The 26,145-nt window shown below is 31.5% G+C and overlaps 1 protein-coding gene across 1 annotated transcript in view; it reads right to left on the reverse strand.

Annotated features, from left to right (window-relative positions):
- Positions 1-10,172: 10,172 nt before the first annotated feature.
- LOC124364801 (thioredoxin-2-like) overlaps positions 10,173-26,145 on the reverse strand; it is a 33,525-nt gene continuing 17,552 nt past the window's right edge. The window contains exons 3-4 of the mRNA XM_046820568.1: positions 14,257-14,382; positions 10,173-10,541 (exon numbers count right to left, since the gene is read on the reverse strand). Of these exons, the coding sequence (XP_046676524.1) occupies positions 10,479-10,541; positions 14,257-14,382 (189 nt within the window). The 3' untranslated portion in view covers positions 10,173-10,478. The remainder of the gene's footprint in view (positions 10,542-14,256; positions 14,383-26,145) is intronic.

Genomic DNA, 26,145 nt, shown 5'->3' on the forward strand with positions numbered 1-26,145 from the left:
CAGAAATGTGTTCCCAAGGCTCCAAAACTTTGTTACTATTCGTGAAAATTTTTATATCTCTTGGGTGTGCATCCTTTGGGGTGCATACTTTAAGACATACATTAAAAACTATGGGGTTTAAATGAAAAAGTGCGCATCTTATAAAAAACTTCTAATAGAGCAACCAGATATTATAGACTGCCGTTGCAAACATTTGCAGATAATGAAACGCTACAGAAATCAAAACCGTAATATTGTTTATGTGGACGAGACTTGGGTTGATAATAATTTAATATTTTTAAAATGTTAGCAAAGTAATAATGTAAATGGGTATATCAATAAACAAGGCTCATCGTTGTTCATGTCAGTAGTACTTCTGGATTTGTTGATAACACTCTTCTTGTCTACAGGGCTGGAACTACTACTCATGCATATCATGGCCAGATGTGTAAGTAAAACTTTTGAAAATGGATAATGAAGAAACTCGTCCCAAATATACCCGCCAACTCTGTAATTATTTTTGACAACGCACCGTATCAACACATTCAAGAAAACAAGATATACAAGCCTGGTTATCCTCCAACAATATACCATTCAAAGAAAAAATGAGAAAGAAAGATTTTAGAGTTAATTAGTATGCACAAACCAAAAGAAACAATATTTCCAATATTTCGTACTGATCAAGTTTTAAAACACCTTGGTCATGATGTGTTGCGGTTGCTTCCACGTAACTGTAACATAAACCCCATTGAACTTGTTTGGGCAGAGGTAAAACGATTGATAAGAGACAAAAATGTAACTTCACATCTCAGTTTGATCAAGTTTTAAAACACCTTGGTCATGATGTGTTGCGGTTGCTTCCACGTAACTGTAACATAAACCCCATTGAACTTGTTTGGGCAGAGGTAAAACGATTGATAAGAGACAAAAATGTAACTTCACATCTCAGTTTGATCAAGTTTTAAAACACCTTGGTCATGATGTGTTGCGGTTGCTTCCACGTAACTGTAACATAAACCCCATTGAACTTGTTTGGGCAGAGGTAAAACGATTGATAAGAGACAAAAATGTAACTTCACATCTCAGTTTGATCAAGTTTTAAAACACCTTGGTCATGATGTGTTGCGGTTGCTTCCACGTAACTGTAACATAAACCCCATTGAACTTGTTTGGGCAGAGGTAAAACGATTGATAAGAGACAAAAATGTAACTTCAGATCTCAGTTTAACAATACTTAAAGAAACGTTGATAAATGGAATATCTTCAAATATCAAAGAGCGACTGGAAAATATTTTGTGATCAAAGAAAAAAAACCTCAGAAGAAACGTTTTGAACTACTCATAGTGTTATTGAAGATGCGATGGAAAAAATGCTATATATTTAGAAAGCGATACAAGATACAGTTACATTGATAGTGATAGTGAAAGTGTATCGTCTGAAGGTTCTGAACTTGCGGTTATACTATAATTGGACATTTTTGTAAAGGTACGTCACCACAGTTTTACTTTTTAATGATATAATTATCAAAGGTTTAGCATATCTATAGTGCCTATTTAAATATATACCTACTTATTATTTAACTCAATTTCTTAATTTATGGTATCTGTTACAATGTGACTGGCTCTTTAATGTTTGTGTTTATCAATACTTTTTTTATGCGTGTAGTTTAAGTGTATGAAAAAATTCATAACTTCAAAAATATCAATACAATTAATAATGCTAAACAATGTTACAACTATATTAAAGTAATTTTAAACATTAGAATTACCAACCAATACAAATATTGTAATAGACAAAATTAAACATGAACAATGGCCGAAACAATAATATTAATAATTCAATACAAACATAAATTATTCCAATTAAAGAAAAGATACAGCCAAATTACAACAATTTATTGAAATTACAAATTAAATAATATTATTTTATTCAAAAACTAAAGTACATTATTCACGGTCTAGCATACACAATGTTTTTAGAAATGCATGAAGTAATTGACATGGATCCATGACGAACAGAGAACATTACTTCCACACTCCACTCGTCAGCTCCATACAGTAGATTTCATATAAGTAGTTATTTTAATTGTATTAATAATTAAATACATAAAACTTTAGAACAATTCAGTAACTCCTTCCAAAGAGAGTTTCTTTTGTGATTTGTAGAAATCATCAATTATGCTCGGGAAGTTGCTGAAGTAGGTATCAGCAATGAATGATGACTTAAATGTGTTGTGTCAGGGTAAAATTTATTAACTGATAATCAGAATCAGTCAAAACCTCCTTGCCACAGCAAATGGCAAAAAAACATCATAACAAATGATAAAACATGGATTCAAGACAATGATATTGAAATGAAGACAAAAGTGCAGTTTTCTCAGTAAATATACAAAGTTTTAGTCAAAAAATAACAATAACATGCATGAGTTGGTCAACAATGAAGTTGATGCTCATGTACTCACTAAACAGACTCATGATAGGAAAATGAAACAGATAATAGGCAATATCATATGCAAACTTGCCGCTAGATGAGCCATAATGCACCCTATTTACCAATTGTTGCACAATTTTAAAAGCTCAAGTTTTAATTTAAATACACCTTTTTATAGAAGATATATAGAATAAAAAGTGTTTACCTTGCTAGTTTTTAAATACGGGGTGTCTATAAAAGAACTCCGGGGTTTTAAGACAAAATATTTTAATAAAGTAAAAAACGTACATACATGTTTTATACGTGATTAGAAAGCTTACATTTTCAAGATTTTTTTAACAACTTAGTAAAGTTCAATGTGAGCTCCGTTAGTGGCACGGCACACGTCGAAACGGTATTCTACCTCTTCCCATGTCCTGGCGAGCATGTCTGGGGGAACGGACGCCACGCAATTCACTATTCGTTCCCTGAGATGGCGAACATTTCGAATTTTCTCCGCATAAACAAGATTCTTGATATGCCCCCAGAAGAAAAAGTCCAACGGAGTCATATCAGGGCTCTTTGGTGGCCATGGAATAGGTCCTTCCCTTCCAATCCACCTGTTACCGAAACGAGCGTCCAGTGACTCACGCACACGCAAACTGAAGTGTGGCGGCGCCCCATCTTGTTGGAAGTAATCTAAACCTTTCTCCGCCTCAATGTCATCCAACTGAGGATAAACATACTCCTCTAACATGTCACAATAGACATCACCATTGATATTCCTTTCGGCAAAAATGAAGGGACCTATGACTCTGTCATGCATAAGAGCACACCAAAAATTCACTTTGGGCGTGTCACGTTCATACTCAATAAACTCATGGGGTGGCTGTGAACCCCAAATTCTGCAATTATGCCTGTTTACAGTTCCGTTCACATAAAAAGTAGCTTCATCACTAAAAACCACACTTTAAAAAAAAATCATTATCTTTATCAATTTTAGCCAGCATGGAAACAGAAAAGTCGAATCTCTTAACCTTGTCTGCCGGTTTGATATGGTGTAAAAGTTGAATCTTATAGGCAGTTAAACGAAGTCTTTTATGAATTACCTTATGGACTGTTGATCTTGGTAACCCCAATTCCAGACTGCGTCTTGTTACCGATTTCTTAGGGCTTCGAGTGCATGAAGCTCGGATTCTGTCTACATTCTCTTGAGACACACGCGGCCTACCCGGCGACTTTTGCTTCAAAGCACTTCCTGTTTCCTTGAACGCACTTAACCACTGACGAATTGTTTTGTCTGTAGGCGGGTCAACACCATAGCTACGTCGAAAGTTTCTTTGTACAGTAACAACAGAATTAGTTTCTATGAGCCAAATAACACACTGAGCCTTTTGTTGAGGGGTCGCCATAGTGCGGCAGTCCAGACGACACTGACTGCCTGCCGCAGCTGCTACGTCATTTCAAGGTCAACGCTCCGCAGTGCTGCCAACTGTTGAGAGAAACATTCCCAATTGGTATGAGTAAAACTCTTTGAGCTGCTTGTTTCAAAGGAATTGATCAAATGTTGCTATCTTTTATAGTTTTAAAAATATTAATTTTTTAAACCCCGGAGTTCTTTTATAGACACCCTGTATTATCAGGTAGAAAATGAACTTAGGAGATGTTTTAAGACAACAGGGACCAACTGATATTTGAGTGAAACATTTGAGTTCCTCATACTAAAAATTTTCAATTAGTTCAAATTTTTTTCTTTACATAAAATTCTAATAGCATGAATAGGCAAGAATTATACTTACTAATCATAAAAAAAAGAAAACAAATCAAGATCAGGAAAACTTGTTGTGTTTCAACATTTGTTGATAAAGTTGTTTATTTTTACCTCCTCAACACTTTTAACACTCTTAACAAATTGGAGAAACTTTGAACCATTCAAAGCCTGAAATTGGAGTTATTGTCTCCAACTGATGTCAAGAGTTGAGGTTTTGCACCCTCCTTCAACACTCTTTGCAGTAATTGAGGGTCATCCGACTACTGTAGACTTTTATTTTTGTACTCAACTATATTCCGCCTAGAGAACATGTGCTGACTCTTTCATTCCTTATAGAGTGAAATATGAATGTATCAACTGATTGAAACACCACTTTGATATACAGACATTAGCTATCTTTTTCTTCTTTGATGGTTTTATACCATATTTAAGACTTTATTTTACAAGTCAGCGATTGGGTAACTAACAATGTAAATTGTATTGTGTTTATTTGGTAATTTATGTTGTAAAATCATAATTCAGTGCAGTTGTTTTACTTATGAATACACTGTAGTGTCTGTGAATAACTTTTAGTAGATAAAATTATCTTTTTACTGAAATTTTAGCTACAAACTGTTTTTACTTTTGGTCTAAACTCTATTTTTTTATTTAGACTAGCCTATTGATTAAGATTTATTATTATATAAGTTTAACAAAATATTCAATGTTGGTAATATTTGGCAATTCATAGAGAAAAAAAATAATATAACATGTTAGGTTGTATTTGTATTTATATTATTTTAAACAAAATTAATTTGATTTCAAAGCACAGGTCTCTCTTACTCTCTCTGCTTCCAATATATTGATTTTTTTTTTATCAATTTATAAATAATTTATTTTAACATTGTAAAATACTACATTTTTCTGAAAACATTGATATAAAACATGATATAAATTAATAGATTACTATATTTTGTAATTTTTTCAATAATCTTACAAAACAATTAAAAAACGGCCTGCCAATTAGGAGTGACCTGACTGCCACAAGGAGATGTAATAATAATAATAACAAAAAAAGATAATTTGTCAAATCAACTTTTATTTTAAAAGTACTAAAGATTATGCAAATGTTAAATAAACATTGACAACTATAACAATAATTTGCTAAGATTGTATATAAAATTTTGTCACTTCATTCTTGGGATATCCTGCGGATAGATAATATAGGCAAACAACTATACAAAAAAGAAACTTTTACATCCCCCTGCAGACCAAAAAGAAAATTTTCAGCCAACAGATGAAAGGTTCCAATGACGCTTACCCAATTCCATGGTTGGACATACACTATCATAAAACTAATTCTTGTCTACGTATATACGAAGTTTCATGCAAAATTTAAAGTCTACAGAAGAAATATTTCTCTATATATTTTGCTCATGATACTTTCACATTTTTGTTCATAATTTGAGTTTCATAGCACTGTTTAGATAGTAATAAAGTCTACACACCAAGTCACGTATATGTATTGAGTAGTTAGACTAGATGTGTCAATATGTCACATATTTAAATTTCATATTATTGCACTCAGTATTTGTATAAATGTATTTATTCTGCCATTTTCTCATTGCATCATGGTTAACCAAAAGATAAACCAACGCTCAGCCAAATTCTATGGAGTGACATGTACCATCTTCAAACTCATGTTGCCTATATAGAAATGAAACTTCATGCAAAATTTCAAGTCGAAACACAGTCAGGTAGCTTTTCAGATATTTTGTGAAGAGGCAGACAGAAATGAGATGCTTGCTTTATCTATCAATATAAAACAAGATATGAGAGATTTACTATTTGCAAATTTTGGGCTCGAAGTGCCCTTAATTCAATGAAATTCCTACAAAATCCGGAATACATAAAAAAGTACGTTCCACTGCCAAAAAAAATGTGTTCTCTGCAATTATTTGACAAATAATAGGAAGCATGAGGACTCTCTATACACCGAACTACAGAAAAACAACTACTTTTACTATTCTAACGTTTCTCTCAAAGAACTTTTGATTGATTAAAACTAACCCTTTTGAGCTTATTCCTAGACTGAGTGACAGTACCGACTATCCCTTCAGGATAGCAATCGCTCTTAAAATCTATAACACTGATTGAACAGCCATTTATTAGGTTTAGTTTTAAAACTGATTGTAAGGGGTAAATTCTTCAATTAACTGAGAGGCTTTTCAAAAAACTATCTGTATAACTTGTTTATAATTTTGTATGGTGTGATTTTTAAAATATGATTCTACAGCAAGTGCTATGGCACGATTCATTATAAATGTTTGATATAGCCAATTGCTCTTTTTTGTAAATAAAGATTCTTCGTAATTTTCTTTTGAAGAGAAATTCCATATTATGATAAAATATATATTGTGTAAATGAAAGAGAGGATAATAACAATTTAATGAAAGTTGTTTATTTTATACAGAAGGTTTTTTAATTATGAAAAGCCAAGTTGATAATTTAGATCAGATATAATTTGTGTTCCCTCCAGTCCAGAAGGGGATCCACTGTAACACCCAGAAGTTTAGTATCATTAACTAATTCTAGGCCATTATCACTCAGAAATATAATAATGGAGATATAAGAGACACAATTGTTTTATAACTTGAAATCAGAAAATTTGGTCTCACTATGAATTAATTGATTAGGAATTACTATTGTTAATATATTAGAAAGTAGCTTAAAATCTTCTTAGGTTTAAAATTTATAATTATACTTAATGCCTGCTTAATTGTAACAAATAATAATAATAATAATAAAGTTTGTCATTACAACTTCCTCACTAATAATTTGGTATAATGTTCTCAGATCCACTTGAGCTAGAGCTACTACCATTACTGTTAATAGTGTTTACAATATTAATATAAAATTCATTGAATGTATCAGAAACCTTTTTTGGCTCAGCAATTATACTTGACAGTTTTGATTTAATATGCTTATATTCTTTGGTGATTTTGATGGTTTTATAGTACTTTTTTACTGTATCCCAAATTAATTTTGAGTTATTGCCAGATGACATTTTGTTACTAAATCATTTATTTTTAGCTTCTACAATTTTCCATTAATATTCTTCCTTTTTTTGTTTGTAATTATTCCATGTTTTTTCAGTTAAATTGTTTACAAAAAGTTGGTATAATTGATGCAACTAATCATATTATGCACTGAAACTCGTATGTGTACCATGCATTGTGATCAATCTGTTTATTTCTCATAGAACAAGCAATTTCAAATATTTTTCATGTTTTAAAAATTCTTCAAAATTATGTTTAACCCTTTTGAGGTGGTGGCTTAGTGCCAATCATTTATGACAGGTCACAACTCAGTGCCAAGCACCCTTTTGGTGTTTGTGTACTATTCAGCTAAATAATTCATAACTTAAAAAAATAAACATAGTGAGATGATTTTTCTTTTATTATGTAGGGGAGAAAGTAGTCTATAAGTTTTAATATTTATCTGGATGATAAAATGTTAAATTGTTACAATTTTATAAACAACAAATTGTTAAGTTTTACTACCATAATTTATTTGTATGTATTTTTTACTGTTCCTTATGTACATAGGAGCAAACATACCAAATTACAAAAAAAAGGGTCTGTATAATTGAGTGTGGATTTTTTATATTTGGTTTGAGTTCCACAAAATTATTGACTACTTTAAAAAATGGGATAATTTTCTTATATGACATAATATTTATTTGGACAATAATACTGTTAAACTTTTTTTACACGTTCATGACATGTACCCCATCGGGCACACGTGAACTTTCACAACTGCTGTTGTGTACCCCATCTGGTACACACTGGGCTTTCGTAGAGCGCATTGTGCGCCCGATGGGGTACACGTTGCTACACATTTCATAATTGTTTTTATTGCTAGCCTTGTCTTTGACGGTTTGTTACATGTGATCCCACATTTAAATACCTTTGACTATCACATACCTCGTCGGGCGCACAATTGCTTAATTTTTAAGGTAGATTAATGTTTTAGGTACCACTTGGGGTACACGGAAAAACATTAAAAAAAACATATTGAAATAATATTTTTGTGCAAAACTGTGAAGCCTACATAGAACAGAATAGAATATATTTATTGCATTGATAATATATATTACATTGTATTGCAATTAAAAACTAAAACCGTTCACTTCACTTTCAATACAGTTGCATGCAGGCACACATTCATACATATAAAAAGAAACAAAATTCGTGGGATCAACCCCAGGATTGCAATACTGCCACGAATATCAATCCCAAGTGTGCTCCATGAACTCGCCGACTGAGTAAAAAAGCACAAGACACCAGGTAGTGTTTTAATTAGGTCTTAATTTTTTTGTCCAAATTTGGTGTTTTTCCAAAAAATTGTCAAAAGCCACATTGATATGCTATTTATGTCATTGGAAGTTTTAACTGAAAAACTTTTTACAGTATGTCCCACTTCGTCCTCACACACAGGAGCCAGAACCATAGATGAAGCAGAGGTATGTGTGGCGACTGTATCCAGTTCCAATTCACAGTCAGCATCAAGAGAACTAGCCACTGAGGAGAAAAATTTGTTAAATTGCAAAGCTATTGCATTTGGATCGTTTAATTTTATCCCATCAGCATCAAGCTGTCTGTATACATACATTTTATGTTGTACTTAGACGTTTAATGTAAAAAAAACTACAGTTGTTTGCCATTATTATTGAAAAATTCAACACAAAATAAGTCCAGAAATTAGGTGTCGTCATGGCGTGTTAAATTAAAAAATTTATTTTTTACGTGTTGGTAAAAAAATTGTAATTTTTTACCTTAATACATTTGTACGCAACTTTTTATTGTTTCCTATGTAAGTAGGAACAAGCATAACCCAAGTTCAAAAAAGTAAGTATCTGTAATTTTTATCTGAACCTAAAAAGTATTGATTAAGTCAAAAAGTTGCAAGAGATTTTAAATCAATTTTGTCAATAACATTTATTTTGAAATCACTAATGATAATAATGTGGGTCTGAGTTGTTATCAACTTTGTTTAAAATTTCATTAGTTAGTAAACTTGCATGACATGTATGAATAAATTAATTTGTTAAGATTGTAATAAAGACAAACTTTATTCTCCTTAACAGGGTTTGTATAAGAAAAAAATACGAACAAATCAACAACAATCTGAATATATATACATGTCCATGATTTGTGAATTCAAGCTGTAACCAGATTTTACTATTTCTTCACATAAAACAAGCACAAAACCTCTATGATAAATATATTGTACTGTTAAGTATGTATGTTATAATTTTGGAATCATTACTTCATTAAGTTTCCTACAGCTCATATAAATAAATGTATTAAAACAAGAAAAAAATATAATGCCACACTTAAGTTTTAAAAGTAATTATATATGACAGGAAAAATGTATATAATCACTATACAATGTTCAATGCAAAAGGCTTATCTATTTTTGCCTACTTTGTGGATATGTTCGTGATAAAACAGATAATCAATAATGAAAATGTCTTTATCTCATAACCTTCAAAAGTAAAAATATATTTACTTATGACACTGATTATACTGTGACCTAACAGTTATCATTTCACATAACTTTTCCTGTCTCAGTTTCTTTTGTTATTATCAACCCCACAATTAATTATTGTTGCCTTTAATACAAAATGAAACTGAATCTCTGTGCTTGTATAGTATATAGTTACACAGAGTTAACATTGCATATAACTTTTTCCTGTCTCAATTTCTTCTGTTATTATCAACCCCACAATTATTGTTGCCTTTAATACAAAATGAAACTGAATCTCTGTGCTTGTATAGTATATAGTTACACAGAGTTAACATTGCACATAACTTTTTCCTGTCTCAATTTCTTCTGTTATTATCAATCCCACAATTTATTGTTGCCTTTAATACAAACAAACAGAATCTATGTGCTTGTATAGTGTATAGTCACTAAAATAAGTAGGTGTGAGTGTTTAGATGTTTTGGGATATAAAATAGGACCAACATTACAGCTTAAATGTTAATTTATATTCAACTGACAAAACAAGATTCCGCTAATGCAATACATTTTATATAAGGCATTTATATTTATATAAGTTCACATACTTCATAGCAACACCAATATACAAATACTTTGATCAAATAAAAAATATATATATATATAATCTGCTTAGCTTTATAAAAATAGTAAAGAAAGGGAACAGTTACTAACTATATCAGTATGTTTCAATTATGCAAGTGATGTACCATTGACATGGAAAGCTTTATCCCAGAATTTAAAATAAAACAGCAGGCAGTTACACTAAAATTATTCATTTATACTTGTTGACAGTTTCTTTCAGTTTCTCTGCATTTGCTCCAGCAAATTGCTCCAACTAGAACACACCAAATAATAAGTTAGTTACGTATCTTAAAAACAATGAAAGAAATACTTTTAAAACATTACAAAAACAATAAATTGTCTTCCCCTCCTCTAAATAATTCAACTGCTGATAAGGTGGCACATAGGTTTTTGGATGAAAAAAATTTATTTTTATTTCAGAGTCACAGCCCTTTAGATAACTTGTCTGAAAACATATAACTCATAAAAAATAATTAGACATTTACAGTAAGAATTCTGCATATTTTGATACTGAGCTTAAAATATATGGCTGAAGAAAAAAATTATACATTTTTAATGGTTTATGACTTAGGAAAACAGCATTTTTAATGAAAATTATATATTTTTTAACAAATTATTATTCATAGTCTACAATTCCCTGTGGAATTAATTATTTTTTCTATTTATTTTTCCTGTCCCCAGAGGAAACATTTAAATAGACGTACATACAAAATTATTCACTAAATAGAAATTTAAGTGATTAAACACCAGTTATAACATCTTAAAGTAAATTAAACGTAAATTCCTTATGTCTAGATAAAGAAGAATATTTATAAAACCAGTAGATGATTAAAAACATAAAAAATTCAAATGTTAACAGAAAAATAAAGTCTTCTGAAATTTTTTACTAAATAAAAATAACATGAGTCACAAACTCTCATTATACTAGGGTTGTTTAGAAAGTAAGTTGCAGGCATATGATCGCCAAACAGATGGCTGTATCGGTCTGATGGATGCTCTGTAGTTACGTGCAGTACGCATCTGGCAGTGTCACATTAAAGTTCGCTAAGTTATTTATTACTAACTATAAAATTTCATTTCAAACAAACTAAGCTAGAAATCATAAAAGAACATTCACTTTAAAACATTCGAGAATATAACTAAAGCCTAACACCAAATAACTTCATATCCTTCATTTCAATAATAATGCTCTCTATAGGATAATAGTCTCTATAAATTTGCTGCATCACTGTCACCTCATAGCTGCTAGATACATGTAAGCTTCCATCACTGCAGTATCTACAGCACAGCTAAAATCAAGGCAAGCGTGTCACTGACACCTCAGCTCAACTGACCACAGACAACACTGCCTAGCTTGTGTTTCACATACTCTGTCTAGTTTATTAGTATAATTAACTCTTATTCCATCAATAAATCATGGCTTATAACACAATTGACAGTATTATATAGATTTTATGAAAATGCAGCCAAATTACTAATTACTAACTGGATACTTATCTTTTCTCACAAGAACAACAGCAATCAGACAAAACTAGAATAAAAACTGTAATTTCTTCCATCTTTTACAACAGCAAACAGGCAAAAAAACACTGAATTAATATTTAGCTTTAGATTTGTTACGCCAATTTCAACAACATAGCTAATTTCACATAGGAGTCTGACAAACAAACCTTTAATTAAAAAACTGAAAAATCCTGTGACGCCTGATATTAATATTGACAACTTTCTAGCTAGTTTAACAACAAATAGGTCCCTTAGTAAATATTCTTTGCATCCAAATACCTCTATTTTGACATAGGAGACAAAGTTTTTGTTATTATTTGAGAGGCTTAAAACAAAGAAAACATTTTTCCATAAAAACATTTTTTTTGCCATCTTTAGTGCTGAATCCCTTATATAAGTTTTACTTCAAAATGTGTTTCCATAAAAAAGCTGTCTTGCTCAAAACCCAAAAACTTATTTTGTAGATTTTTGGCCGATTGTAAAGGCTTGTTAAAACAATAAAAATAATAACCTCAAAACTACAAGTTTCATCTTATCTTAACAAAACAAGTTTTAATAAGTAACTGCTTGTTTAAAACTAATGGTACAAGGCTAAGGTGAGATCAAAAGTTACTCAGTGTAACACTAGATTGTAGCAAGAACTGTATACTAACACTAAAAGGTACCAAATAAAAACTTCACCGCCACTCCTTCTGAAATTGGAGTCTGCTACCAACCATTAAAGAATCCCAGTGTCTGAAAGAACTTGACTGAAAATATAGTAAAATACGAGGGCTGTTTTTTAAGTAAGGGCCGTTCTTCCCGTACACGGTAGTAGTTCGCGTTCCTGCCGTAACGAGCGTGCGCCCCACCTCCCGGCATTCCTAGCGAACAACTTCATGTCAGTTGCAGCTCTGTAGCTAACCTGTATGCATTACTGCGGATCTTTAAAATGTTTAAGATTATCGAATCACCCGCCGCGTGTGAGATTCGGTCAGTGATACGATTTTTGACTGCAAGAAACATGTCGGCTGATGACATTCACCGTCAGCTTTGTGAGGTGTATGGTGCCAAGGCAATGAGTGAAGGTAAAGTGCGGAAATGGGTCAGAGAATTTAATGATGGCCGCGAAAATGTCCACGATGAAGAGCGCTCAGGCCGGCCATCTGTGATCACGGGAGATTTGGTTACTGCAGTTGACGCAAAAATTCATGAGGACTGACGGTTCACAATAACCACTCTCTCTATGGAATTTCCTCAAGTGTCCAGGTCAGTATTGTACAAAATTGTATCAGAAAACCTAAACTTTAAAAAATTGTGCTCAAAATGGGTACCCAAACTCCTCACTGAGGATCACAAAAAAGAGATTAAGCAGTTCATTGACTTTCTTGCCCCGCTACGACGAGGAAGGAGACGACATGTTGAGTCGAATTGTCACAGGAGATGAAACATGGGTATCCCATATCACTCCTGAATCAAAGCAACGGTCCATGGAATGGCGGCACACAACATCTCCAGTCAAAATCAAAGGCAAGCAAACGCTGTCGCGGCGCAAAGTTATGGCAACTGTGTTCTGGGACAGGCGCGGTGTTTTGCTAGTGGACTTTATGCCGCGAGGAATGACGATTAACTCAGAAGCCTACTGCGCAACCCTGGCCAGTCTCCGACGCGCCATTCAGAACAAAAGACGCGGCATGCTGACAAAGGGAATTCTGCTCCTCCACGACAATGCAAGGCCTCACACCGCTGCTCGGACACAGGAAATGATCGACTCTTTTGGCTGGGAAGTTTTGAATCATCCGCCGTATAGCCCCGACCTTGCTCCGAGCGATTTCCACCTTTTTCGGTACTTGAAAAATCATCTTGGCGGGAAGCGCTACAATGACGACGAAGAAGTCAAGACGGCCGTGAACTCCTGGTTGTCAGAGCAGGCGAAAAATTTCTTTGAAGAGGGATTTCAAAACTTAGTTTTAAGATATGATAAGTGCCTTAACAAACAAGGCAACTATGTAGAAAAATAAAAAAAGTATGTAGATTCTGAAAATAAATGTATTTTGAAAAAATAATTGTTGTTTATTTAAAAAAAAAAACAACGGCCCTTACTTAAAAAACAGCCCTCATATATTCCCAGTTATAAATAAATATTTTTTCTGTACTAATTATAAATAATAAATAAATTAAAATAATTAATTAATTATAAGTAATTAATCCTCATTAAAAAGAGACTATATTATGAATATAGTCTCTATGGACATAGTCTACAAGATAGAGAAGAAACTCTTTAATACTGGGGGAGAAGTTCTACATGTTAGGCTAAGGGCCTGAGATAAACTATGCCATACCCAGCATAATACCCAGTTTTAAGGATGTTAAAAACTATGTTTATAAGAAATATGTAATCATTTTATCTGAAAATCATTTGTAATGATTAAGCGTAGTATACATTTAAAAATAATTGAATAAATGATTCTATAATTACAGCTTACTTTTTGGTTGTTCTTGATAAATACAAAGGTTGGCATGGAGGTGATCTCGTATGTGGCAGCAATGCCCTCACACTCATCTACATCCACCTTCAGGAACATGACGTCCTGGAAGTCATCAGCCATCTCCTGTAACATATGTACAGTTAAAACACAAATCATCAACAAATATCAACTCATACTCCAAGAAATGTGTCAAGACACCATAAATGGTATGCAATATTCAGTTAGCATAAAATGATCAGTAGAACACAGAATAACTCCCTGTATCCAAACATCTTGGATTGATTATTTATGCAGATTAGTTAAAATAATGAAAAAGATTTATAGACTGATGATAACTAGACCTTATGATTATAAATTGGGTGAATACCACAGTTCCTTCAGAAATAAGTCGGAAAAACAATATAAGAAAAACTAAAGAGGATTATTAGTTTAAAAAAGGTTGAGGATTGTGCTGGGAACACACGAGAACAATGGAGAATAGTAAACCATTTCATTGGAAGAGATCAAGATACAAATAAAATAAAAGAATGAACTTACACACATACAACTATTGATGAAAAGGAGATTGTATCAGAATTTAATTATTTTTTTACTACATCAAAATCCACAAAAACAAAATTGCAAATACTCAAAATCAAATTATGTTTAGTTGATTATTTCCAAATAAAAATGTACAACATTCAGTGTTTTTATTGTAGCAACTGAAATTGAAGTTTGCAACACAATAATTGTTTAAAAACAATAAATTGTCAGGAAATTATAACATTAGTAATTATGAATGAAAAAGATTTCCCAAAAATGTGGTTTGTTTTGACAGATTTATGCAAAACAGGTGTCTTGGGTCTGGTACACTTAGAATACAATGATTTCGTCAACTTCACCCCAGCCAATCACTGTTAATTTAAGGTGGGTCCTCTCACCAACTTTACCACAGACCAGTGACACTCGAATAAATGTACACTAGACCACAAATATTGTCAGGTGCAGGAATCAAACCTAGGACTCGGTCATCTCCCAAGTCTGGAAGCAGCCATCCTGACTTGTCTTCTCTGTGCAGACAGCTCACTTATAATTTTGCTATATCCTGATTCTCCTCCTTGTGTTTTTCACTCCAGTAAATTCACCTTACTTACGCCTAACAACAGTTGTCTCCATCACGACCGTGACTACTAACACTGGGATATTTTGTGAATTAAAAATTCTTGAATTATTAGTAAACTTTAGCATGGTTTCTTAAAAACATAATGTTGAAAAATATGACAAAACCTTATTAGTTTAATTCCAGATGAATTTATTGTTAGTTTTGGTCTCTGCACACTGAATAAATCAACTATGCCAATGAAATAAAATAGAATACTTAGAACCATTATATTGTCTTTTATGGTTTTCATTTATTTTCACTGGATGAATGTGAGTGTTTTCTACACATTACTGAATGAAATAATGTAGGTTAAGTGTAAGTATTAATTATATGTTACAGTTTTTCCGATAAGTCCTTTTTTTAAACATATATGACTTACTTTTTAATATTTCCTTATTTATATTACAATTTACTTATTTAAGTAGGAATACAATCCTTCTCTGAGGTTTATTATTTTACTTTCTTAGTTTTTTAAGATGTGCATCCATTATAGACTTAAGCCCATTGGATGAAGCGTTATCATGATTGTTGTTTTTATAATGTTAGGTTGTAACCTTCTATATTTTATTTTCTTCAAAATAAAAAAAAGAAACAATAATATGTTTGAAACAAACTTTTGAAATTTATTGACACACAGTTATAATTTCAGTTTAAAACACAGTAAAATAATAATTCAATTAAATACTTTTTTCTGTTGATACAGGTTTAATATAACTCATAAAAACTAATAAATGTAGAACAGAATTAAATGAGTTATGACTTCAGTATCAGAATCATGGGTTTGGGGTTTTAGGCAGAAAGAATCAATAAAAGATTAATATTAGTAAAGGAACGAGCTTACAAAGACTGATTATGTAGAAGAGCTGCTAGTAGTAAGACTATGATGGATCCAACCCATCAGCTGGTTCTATCGAATAGGGTGGGATTTGTGTTATCCTTTAGATGCAGTGTAGATAAGTGGAATGATCAAAGAGTCAATAAAAGATTAATATTAGTAAAGGAACGAGCTTACAAAGACTGATTATGTAGAAGAGCTGCTAGTAGTAAGACTATGATGGATCCAACCCATCAGCTGGTTCTATCGAATAGGGTGGGATTTGTGTTATCCTTTAGATGCAGTGTAGATAAGTGGAATGATCAAAGAGTCAATAAAAGATTAATATTAGTAAAGGAACGAGCTTACAAAGACTGATTATGTAGAAGAGCTGCTAGTAGTAAGACTATGATGGATCCAACCCATCAGCTGGTTCTATCGAATAGGGTGGGATTTGTGTTATCCTTTAGATGCAGTGTAGATAAGTGGAATGATCAAAGAGTCAATAAAAGATTAATATTAGTAAAGGAACGAGCTTACAAAGACTGATTATGTAGAAGAGCTGCTAGTAGTAAGACTATGATGGATCCAACCCATCAGCTGGTTCTATCGAATAGGGTGGGATTTGTGTTATCCTTTAGATGCAGTGTAGATAAGTGGAATGATCAAAGAGTCAATAAAAGATTAATATTAGTAAAGGAACGAGCTTACAAAGACTGATTATGTAGAAGAGCTGCTAGTAGTAAGACTATGATGGATCCAACCCATCAGCTGGTTCTATCGAATAGGGTGGGATTTGTGTTATCCTTTAGATGCAGTGTAGATAAGTGGAATGATCAAAGAGTCAATAAAAGATAAAAGATTAATATAGAGGAACGAGCTTACAAAGACTGATTACTGATTATGTAGAAGAGCTGCTAGTAGTAAGACTATGATGGATCCAACCCATCAGCTGGTTCTATCGAATAGGGTGGGATTTGTGTTATCCTTTAGATGCAGTGTAGATAAGTGGAATGATCAAAGAGTCAATTGGAATCTGCTAAAATGACATGAAGGTCTGGCCAATTATAATTTGTAATGATTTAATTAAAGTCAGTTTTAGATAAAGATGCGATAATAATAGGTAGTGTACTGAATTATATAAAAAATACAATTAATCACTAACAAAGTTTTGATGCTTGTAAAATATGCAAATTGAAGGTATGTTTTAAGATATAAATTAAATGAATTGATCAGGATCGAAACGTTATGTGTGTAGGTTGATCTTCTATAATAAAAATATAGAAATACTTTTGGTCAGATGGGTCATTGTTAATCAGTTGTGAATTAAATGAATTACAAATGGAAGGAAGTATGATTTTGATACCGTATGGATAAATCGGTAATGGTACAAATAATTACTATTGAAGGTGATTTCAAATAGGCCTATATTATAAAACAACGATTCTTAAATCTAAGGTACTCATTCAGTTACTAATATTTTGTGAATTATAAATCAATAGTTAATAAAATAGTTTGATAATAATTTAAATTTTGTCTTGAATTACTGAACGACCATATGTTTAAAAAAAGTGAAATTGTCAAATACAACTGAGTGTAATATTATTAAATGTTTTTTTCGTTATATAACGGAGGGATAAGTTTAATTTAGTCACAGCGGTCTATGGGTATTGAATTAATTTGAACTATCAGTTACTCTATGCGTATTCCGTCAAATTATGCAATTAGTTTATTTTTATAAATTCAAAAATTCAAATGAAACATAATATCAGGAAGTAAGGTGAAATTATTTTTGTTGAACTTTTTCATTGATTTAAACTAATTTTACGGTTATTCGTTGGTTTTTGTGATTGTAGACTAGTGGATGAAATTGCCTGTAAATATAGTGAATCTTATGTGAATTTCATTATTGTGAATTCTGAATCAACAGCTTGTTTATGGAATTAACCTTTTGGTGTGATGAATGAAGAATAATATTTCATGAAATATGGTTTATCAATTTTAGTTCGATTACCAAGTTTACTTTATCAGTATCATCAATCTCTTGTGAATTTAGTTTATGCTGAGAAATAAAATCTTTCTGAAATCAATAAAAATATCATGCTGAGTCATTTGATAAAAGTCTATTATAGTAAAACTTGCAATGTATAGACCCTTTGAGAAAGTAACCTGGTCTAATCTTCAATCTCACACAGTCTATCAAAAACAATAAACCTAAAAAAAATATTGTGGTAAGTTATAATAGTCATTATAACCATTGGTATAAAAGGAAGGTCAAGTGAGTGTTGAAGGGAAGATCACTTTAGAATTGCTAAGTCAAAAGTAATCTTTTTTTAAACAAGACATGTTTAAAATGTTCAACAACAATAACAGCTATCTGCTTTATTTAATATTAGAACAGACTTTGTAAGAAAGACAAATATTTTCTTGATTTTTCAACAACTAAACAAATTCTTCCCAACTGATTAAAATATAACTTTATAAAACATGTATTTACCACTGCTATTGTACTGGTTGTCATCTAATAAAATCTTATACAAAAATTCTCAAATTGAACTCTATAACTTATGATACCTCATTTTAATGATCTTGCTCCCTTCGACTCTCAGCTAGCATCTGTGTATTCTTTGAACCTCTTATGTGTCTTTAACCATGAAGCAGAATTTGAACTTCAATCTACGTGTTTTTGATGACTCAAAGTATCAATAACAAAACAGATAATCGTATTTCAAACAAATTTTGTTGTTGATATAAAAAAGTGCAAATTTAATTGCGTATATCCTAATGTGTATAGTGTAATAGTGTACATGTGAATATCCTCAAAACATATACAAGCTTCTTATCTAACAGTGGTACCAAAGAGTATTTTTTTCTTATTGGAGAATTGTGACAAAGAAGAGAGTAATTCTGTCTAAACATGGGAGTTTTATCATTGAATATTGAGTATTTTCTACAAATTTAAATATTGTGTGTATATTAATGATATATATATATATATGTGTGTGTGTGTATATATATATATATATGCCCACGGATGTTCCAAAATTACTCTTCAACTCAATATGAGTTGAGATAAACTTCAGATAATTAAATAGATTGGTTGATTAATTATTTATTTTGCACAGTATTTGTTATAGTACTCATGAAACATGAAGAAATAACACTTTCATTTAACACTGGCTGTACGTGTCACTGACATTAGTACAGCTGATGTGAAATTGTGACTATGACATGTAGTTTTGAAGTTTAAAGAGAAACTGTTATCCTCTGCATAGTTTTATGATTGTGCACATAAATGTTATGATTGTGAAATTGGCTGAGCATCAGCAAGGCCTATCACTTAGGGGACTGGTAAAATTTCTCTTGTCTGTCTGTCCACAGGGTATCCCTCAAAAACTAATTGGGGTCTGGAATTGAAATTTTGCTTGTAGCTTGATTGAAGACGATTTATAGGCAACATCAAGTTGGGTGATGATGCATATGCCACAATCATTTCAAACATACATAAGATAAATGACAGAAATGAATATGTGTGTACTAGAGATAAATGAGAGGATTAAATAATTTTTTACTTAGAGTACTATTACAGTTTTGTTTTGAAAAGTTAATAGTTCATATTATTTTATGTTTGTTTATAAAAGATGAATAAATAAATAAAGGAGTTTATACCACATATGTACAGAATCCACACAGGAATCCTTACAAGAAGAAGAACATACACCCATACAGTTTTGATAACTTACAATAAACATATATAAATCAATAGATTTTAAAATTAACATAAAACAAATTATCATACATATACATAAACTATTGTAAAATTGAATCATCAGATAAAATAAAGCAATTTCTTTAGACCAAATACCACAGAATACATTAAATCTTAATTAATATCAAAGAGATTGTTATGCAAAGTAAGTTTACAACACCTGGAGTTATAAAGTGAATTTAGATCAGCTGGTGACTTCACAATAATGGAATTTTATTCTTTTAAATCATGACTTAATATGAGACTGACAAGAACCTTGTTTCATCAAGAAATTTATTAACAAACACAAAGTTAATCAACATTTGAGTTATTAACCCTGCACTACTCGCGTGATGTTTTGTTACGCCAATACTCGCATGGGCTACAGTTGTAGCCCACGACTTTTTTTTGTTTTTTTGTACAGGGACATTTAACTTTAGCACTGTTTTAGATATTTTTTATTATTTCCAACATATATTCTTACTTAAATTAATATTTCAATGTATTACACAACAATTTTTAAATAAAAAAATAAAATTGTAAAGTTACGTTATTTTGTATTTTGCTGGTTTTGAAAATTGCCTATCTTTAAGGTCGTAAAACTTAAAAAAAGTTCAGAACATGAATGATGGAAAAATAGTCTACTTCACTTATAAACATGTTTATTACAAAATCAATAAAATATATAAATTAATTTTAAACTGCTTATTTACATAAAAGTCAATATCTTACCATTATATGTACATTTCTGAATCTTTTTCATTTTACAAAAACTCTTGAATTTACATTATAAGGTTCATTTGTTGTAGACTATAACATAAAACTCTGTTGTCTTGTGGGATAGGTTGACGTCTAGGTTCTTCTATTCCCAAAATTCGCCTAGCTCGAATTTTCATTTCAGTGGGTAACACTGAGGATTCCAGGCGTTTTCTGATCTGGGGATGAAAAAGTTCCCAAGCATGATGGTCTAGAAATTCCCTTCTAGGCATTGAAGTGTCTATATTGTTGAACTTTTAGATGCGTGAAGCATTTATTGCTGCATTATTCACAAGCCCAAAAAAATTACCATAGGCCAGCGCTTGGTGTTTCTTGATATATCATACTTAGCACACATTTGGTCAACTACATCGACTCCAACCTATGTACGATTGTAGATTGTAACTATTTCTGGCTTTTTTAACTCCTCACTGTCTAGATCAATGGTTTGGTCACTGTGCATTGTCGAGAGTAGGACGACTGCCTTATTTTTCTTAGGGCAATAAGATACAAGAGTCTTTTTTTTGTGGTGTGCAAATATTGAGGAATATAATTGTCGGCTTTTATTTGCCTTAAGATCTTCGGGTATGCCAATTCTGTTAGACCTCATCGTACCAACAATAGTCAACTGTTTTCTTCAAATAATTTTTCAGCCAAAGGTATTGAAGTAAACCAGTTGTCCATTGTAATATTCCGATTTGTTCCTGCAACTAGCTCACAAATTCGAATTGTTACATCCTCTGCAGACTGTGACACATTGAAAGGTCCTAGAGGCTGCTTAACCACATAAACTTCTAAATTACACACATGCATGGTTTTTGCACAAATAGGCAAAAACCTTGATCCCATATTTTACTTGTTTACTTGGAATGTAAATCTTGAATTGGCAGTTGCCTCTAAACTTGAACAATTGTTCGTCAACAGTGCAATACTCACTGGGTGTGAAGAACGTCCTACATTTCTGCACAATCAGCTCAAAAAACGATCTAATAGGTGCTAGATTACCTACAACTTTTCTTTGTGGACGATCTCGAATATCATCGAATCGCATACACCTCATTAGACAATGAAAACGATTTTCACTCATTGTCAAATAACACGATTCTACGCCACTTCCACGATTATTGTCCCAAATATGCTTTGTGTGTTTCCTTCAACTGCCCAAACAACCAGAGAGAAGTAGAATTCCTATAAAAGCACGAATTTCAGTCTTATATATTGGTCTTGCATCTCTTTCACGCTCAAAATTGGTCTTTTATACCTAATATGTAAATGTTACTTCCATTTACTATCATTTCTATAACATCATTATCAAAATATAAATTAAACAATCAATCTCAGTTTTAGTGTTCCGAGCCTCACCTCTAGGCCCGGGCAATCGCAACACAATGTTTGATGCCCTTGTACGAATGTTAGTTGGATCAAGAGGACACTTATTCCACTTCATCACTCTCTTCTGTTTGTACTTTGAATAAAAAACATTACCTAAAGGAGTATTATCTTCATCATCACACTCACTCATGTCCTGTGGACTGGAAGGGGAAGTAGGCGCCATTTCTGCATCTTCTTCATCGGGTAAATGGATTTCTTCTTCCACATAATCTACTTCTCCATCATCACTGTCCACGGCAACGCAATCCTCCTCATCAGAACTTAAAGGATTGTCAAACTAATCAAGAATATCTCGTTTGGTCAATCTGGCACGCTTCGGATTACTCATGACACAAACAATCGCGCGGGCTACAGTTGTAGCCCAGATCACTTTGAAGTAAAACCACACGGACACCTTTACTCTATGCAGTGCAAGAGCACACTGACTGGACTGAGCAGCTATTGGTTTGAAGGTACTTAGGCTCCGACCCTCCTAGGAACACATCACTCCTAGTAGTAGGTGAACAAATTACACTGGGCTACACATGTAGCCCGCGCGAGCACCGCAGGGTTAAATACAGTAATACATTTTATTATTTGTGTTAAATTGGTGAATCTCGATTTTTGTAAAAGAACAGAATAGACATTTACTAGAGGATGACCACTTGAATATTGGATGGCAACCAGAACTCTCAAATCTTCAAGGATCAACATTGCCAGTACTAAATTCACACTAAACCGACAAGGATGATTGGAAGATGAATAAATGTCATTGGAACATACAAAGTAAAACTGGACTTGAACTTAAGTAAGATCTACCCAATTTATGATTCCAAATCTTTCAAAATTCAAACCTATTTTTGTGTGTAAATTCAAACCTAACATGCACCAAAACATTTTATATGTTGGATATAATTTTTGTATGTGCCCGTGGCAGTATAATTCACGGAACCCTGTATCATACATGAGACAAATAATTGTAAATCAAACGTTTATTTATTTATATCAATAGCTAGTTAAGCAAGGGCAAAGAACGGATTAATAAATAAATAAAGAAAAAGACAAATTAATAGTACAGAAGGAAAAGAAACAAATGGAAAGACAACTGAGTATACATTGTTCGTGTGTGGTGGGGTAGAGTGTTTCGTGCCAACTTCCATATTGACTCGTAAATAGCATAATCGCCGCATAAAATCAGTCAGTAGCGGGAACTGGAGTCAAATGGTTTGGCCTTCAGTAACCTTGTTTGCTACTCACTATTTCCATACAAGTTTGACACAACTTTGAAATGATCTGTAAACTACTTTAGTTTTGTAATAATAATTGTTCTATTGTGAGATATTAGAATAATTATTAACTGACAACAATATTTTACGTTGAGACTTATCTGAGTTTACTGATAGAACATGACAGTAACCAGTCCAGTGTCAGTCAGCAACATCTTTGTAACACGTGGGCAAACAATTAACTTATCAACACAACATTGTCACTGATAACTGAGGCGTTTCTGCGTTTGTCAACTTGCCATATACTAAGTACTAAAATATAAATGAATTTATGAGTTGAAATATTAATTAAAACACCCTATATTTGTATAAGTTGATATTATAGTATATACACATTTTTTAACTGATATTATAATAATTATGTTTTATTTTAAATAAAATAATACTAATGGCGTTCATAAAAATATACCTAAATGGTTCAAAGAGCCTAAAATGTTTTTACAGTAGGTCACTGAATATCATAAGTCAACTGGATTAATAATATACTATCATTTATTGATAATTATTCAACTTAGCGTACCATGTAGGACAGACACACTCATGTTACAATACAAGTCTTTCATCTCATATTCCCCTATGATAACATCTAGTAACTCGAAAGTAAAAAATAATTTTCTTCCCCCTAATGTACAATTAGGTAGCTTTAAAACATTTATCTTATTTTCTTAAAGTTCTATTTGAATTAAGATTTCTGAAGATACTGCAGGAACTAAAAAATAAAAACGTATTTTTTTTAAAACAAAAACATTTTTTTAAATTAATATTTTTTTAAAAGATAAAATTTGCCAAATCACTAAAACTAAACACAGAAAAAACAAACATAATTTAAAAAAAATTAAATTGTAATCCCAATCAAAGCCATTCTACACTCGCTTTAAACTATGTTCACATATTACATATAATACACAATTCGACATAAGAACAGAGTTTGCATGCAGACCTCAAGAATGTGGAAAATGCCATTGTACAAGGCAAAACGGCATTTGGTTGTTATGTATGTGTATATATATTTAAATATATATTGTTTTTTATATATATATATATATATTATATATATATATATATATATATATATAAAAAACACAAAATTAAGTGTATTTAAAGTCATGGTTTTTACCTTTTGGGTTATGTTTACAAGAGTGTCTAAAACTTATTTGTGTAAAATAAAATTTACACAAATAGCTTTTAATTTATTACTAATCCAAAGTGTAAATAAAATTGACAACGTTTTAGCTATCTTAGATTTTTATTTTCAAATATGTTATACCCTTGAAATAACTAAACACTCTTTAGATTAAAAAAGTGACATACTTTTTTAATGTTTTTTTTACACTCTCTTTGTATGAGGCAAACCCAATTATATATGCCAAACTATTTTAAAATCAGTTGACTTATATTTTTAAATAATTTTTGAAAAAAAAAACTAGTGATGAACATAAATGCATTTGAAAAAAAATTGCAATTGTCTAAAAGACAATGCCGCAACAGTAACAACCTTTTTTAATCTTCCAAAAAACAATGGGCCCAGTTCCAGAGTTAAAACACAAAAATAAACATTGAATACTTTTGACAATGTTGAAATTTATAATACAATACAGTAAAAACAATCCAAACAAAACATCTAACAGATGTTTCATAGCACACTGGTGAAAGCTGATTCATAGTTATATTGGTAGCAGGCTGTACAACCTGTATCATATATTATTATAAGCTCTTAAGATTTAGATTTAATAATACAGAACTATTTTTATGATTATAATTTTTTTGTGACAACTCATCAACATTTTTGTATTCTAATTATTACATCAAAGATTATGAAATATTGCCATTTGAGAAAATGAGCCTTTGATTAAAGCTAACATAAGAGAGAGAGAGAGACAGAGAATATACTGTATACTGTATTAACATGAAAATGTATATTTCCGTATTTAATTGATGTAGTTACTACGGATTGTCATATTTAAAAATTTAGAATAATAGTACAAATAAAATTAATGTCCTTTGATGTACACTTTATTTTTTAAATTACAAAATATAAACATAATAATTCATAGTGATTGCTTCAGAATCTATAAAAGTTATGATTGTTTTATGTACAAAAGTACTTGAGCATAATGAATAAATAAACAAATCATAATGAAAAATTAAAAACTTATAGAATTTTTAGATTTCTCCACAACACCCTTTTCCCCCGGGAATTGTTTTATAGTACAGACAAAAACAACAATCAGCTAAGAATTTAAAAGATTACAACGCATTAACCAATTTGTAGACAAATAGGCTGACACAAAGTTTACATTAAATATTAAATGTAAACAGTGATTTTCATCAGCAAGAAGAACAAGTTGATTGTACACTTTAATGGGACGACATAGCATTGAAAGTGATAATACGTGTTTGCTCACATATCGTTGTTTTACATGTTGAGTATTATACACTTAAATAATGAACGTAAACTGTAAACCTCAACAATATGGCGAGTAGAAACACTGTTAATTATTGACAATAAGCATTACATTTTAAAACGAACCATAAACATCTGAGTCATTTGTACAAGCCAATTAAAACTATTGTGTTGAGAGATGCAGCTTCAAGGTTAATAAATTGGTTTGTTTAGGCTATGGTTCCTGATAAAAGCTAAGCATACAATACGGAAGGCTAAACATATATCTGTTCTAGGAAAAGGTTTTTATAAATTCTCTTCAAAGGCAAGTCTCAATTTTCATTTATACTTTAGTTTTAATATTTATTTAAATGGTTAAAGTTTAAA

The sequence above is a fragment of the Homalodisca vitripennis genome, chromosome 1 (genome assembly GCF_021130785.1).
Source record: "Homalodisca vitripennis isolate AUS2020 chromosome 1, UT_GWSS_2.1, whole genome shotgun sequence".
Lineage (NCBI taxonomy): Eukaryota > Metazoa > Arthropoda > Insecta > Hemiptera > Cicadellidae > Homalodisca > Homalodisca vitripennis.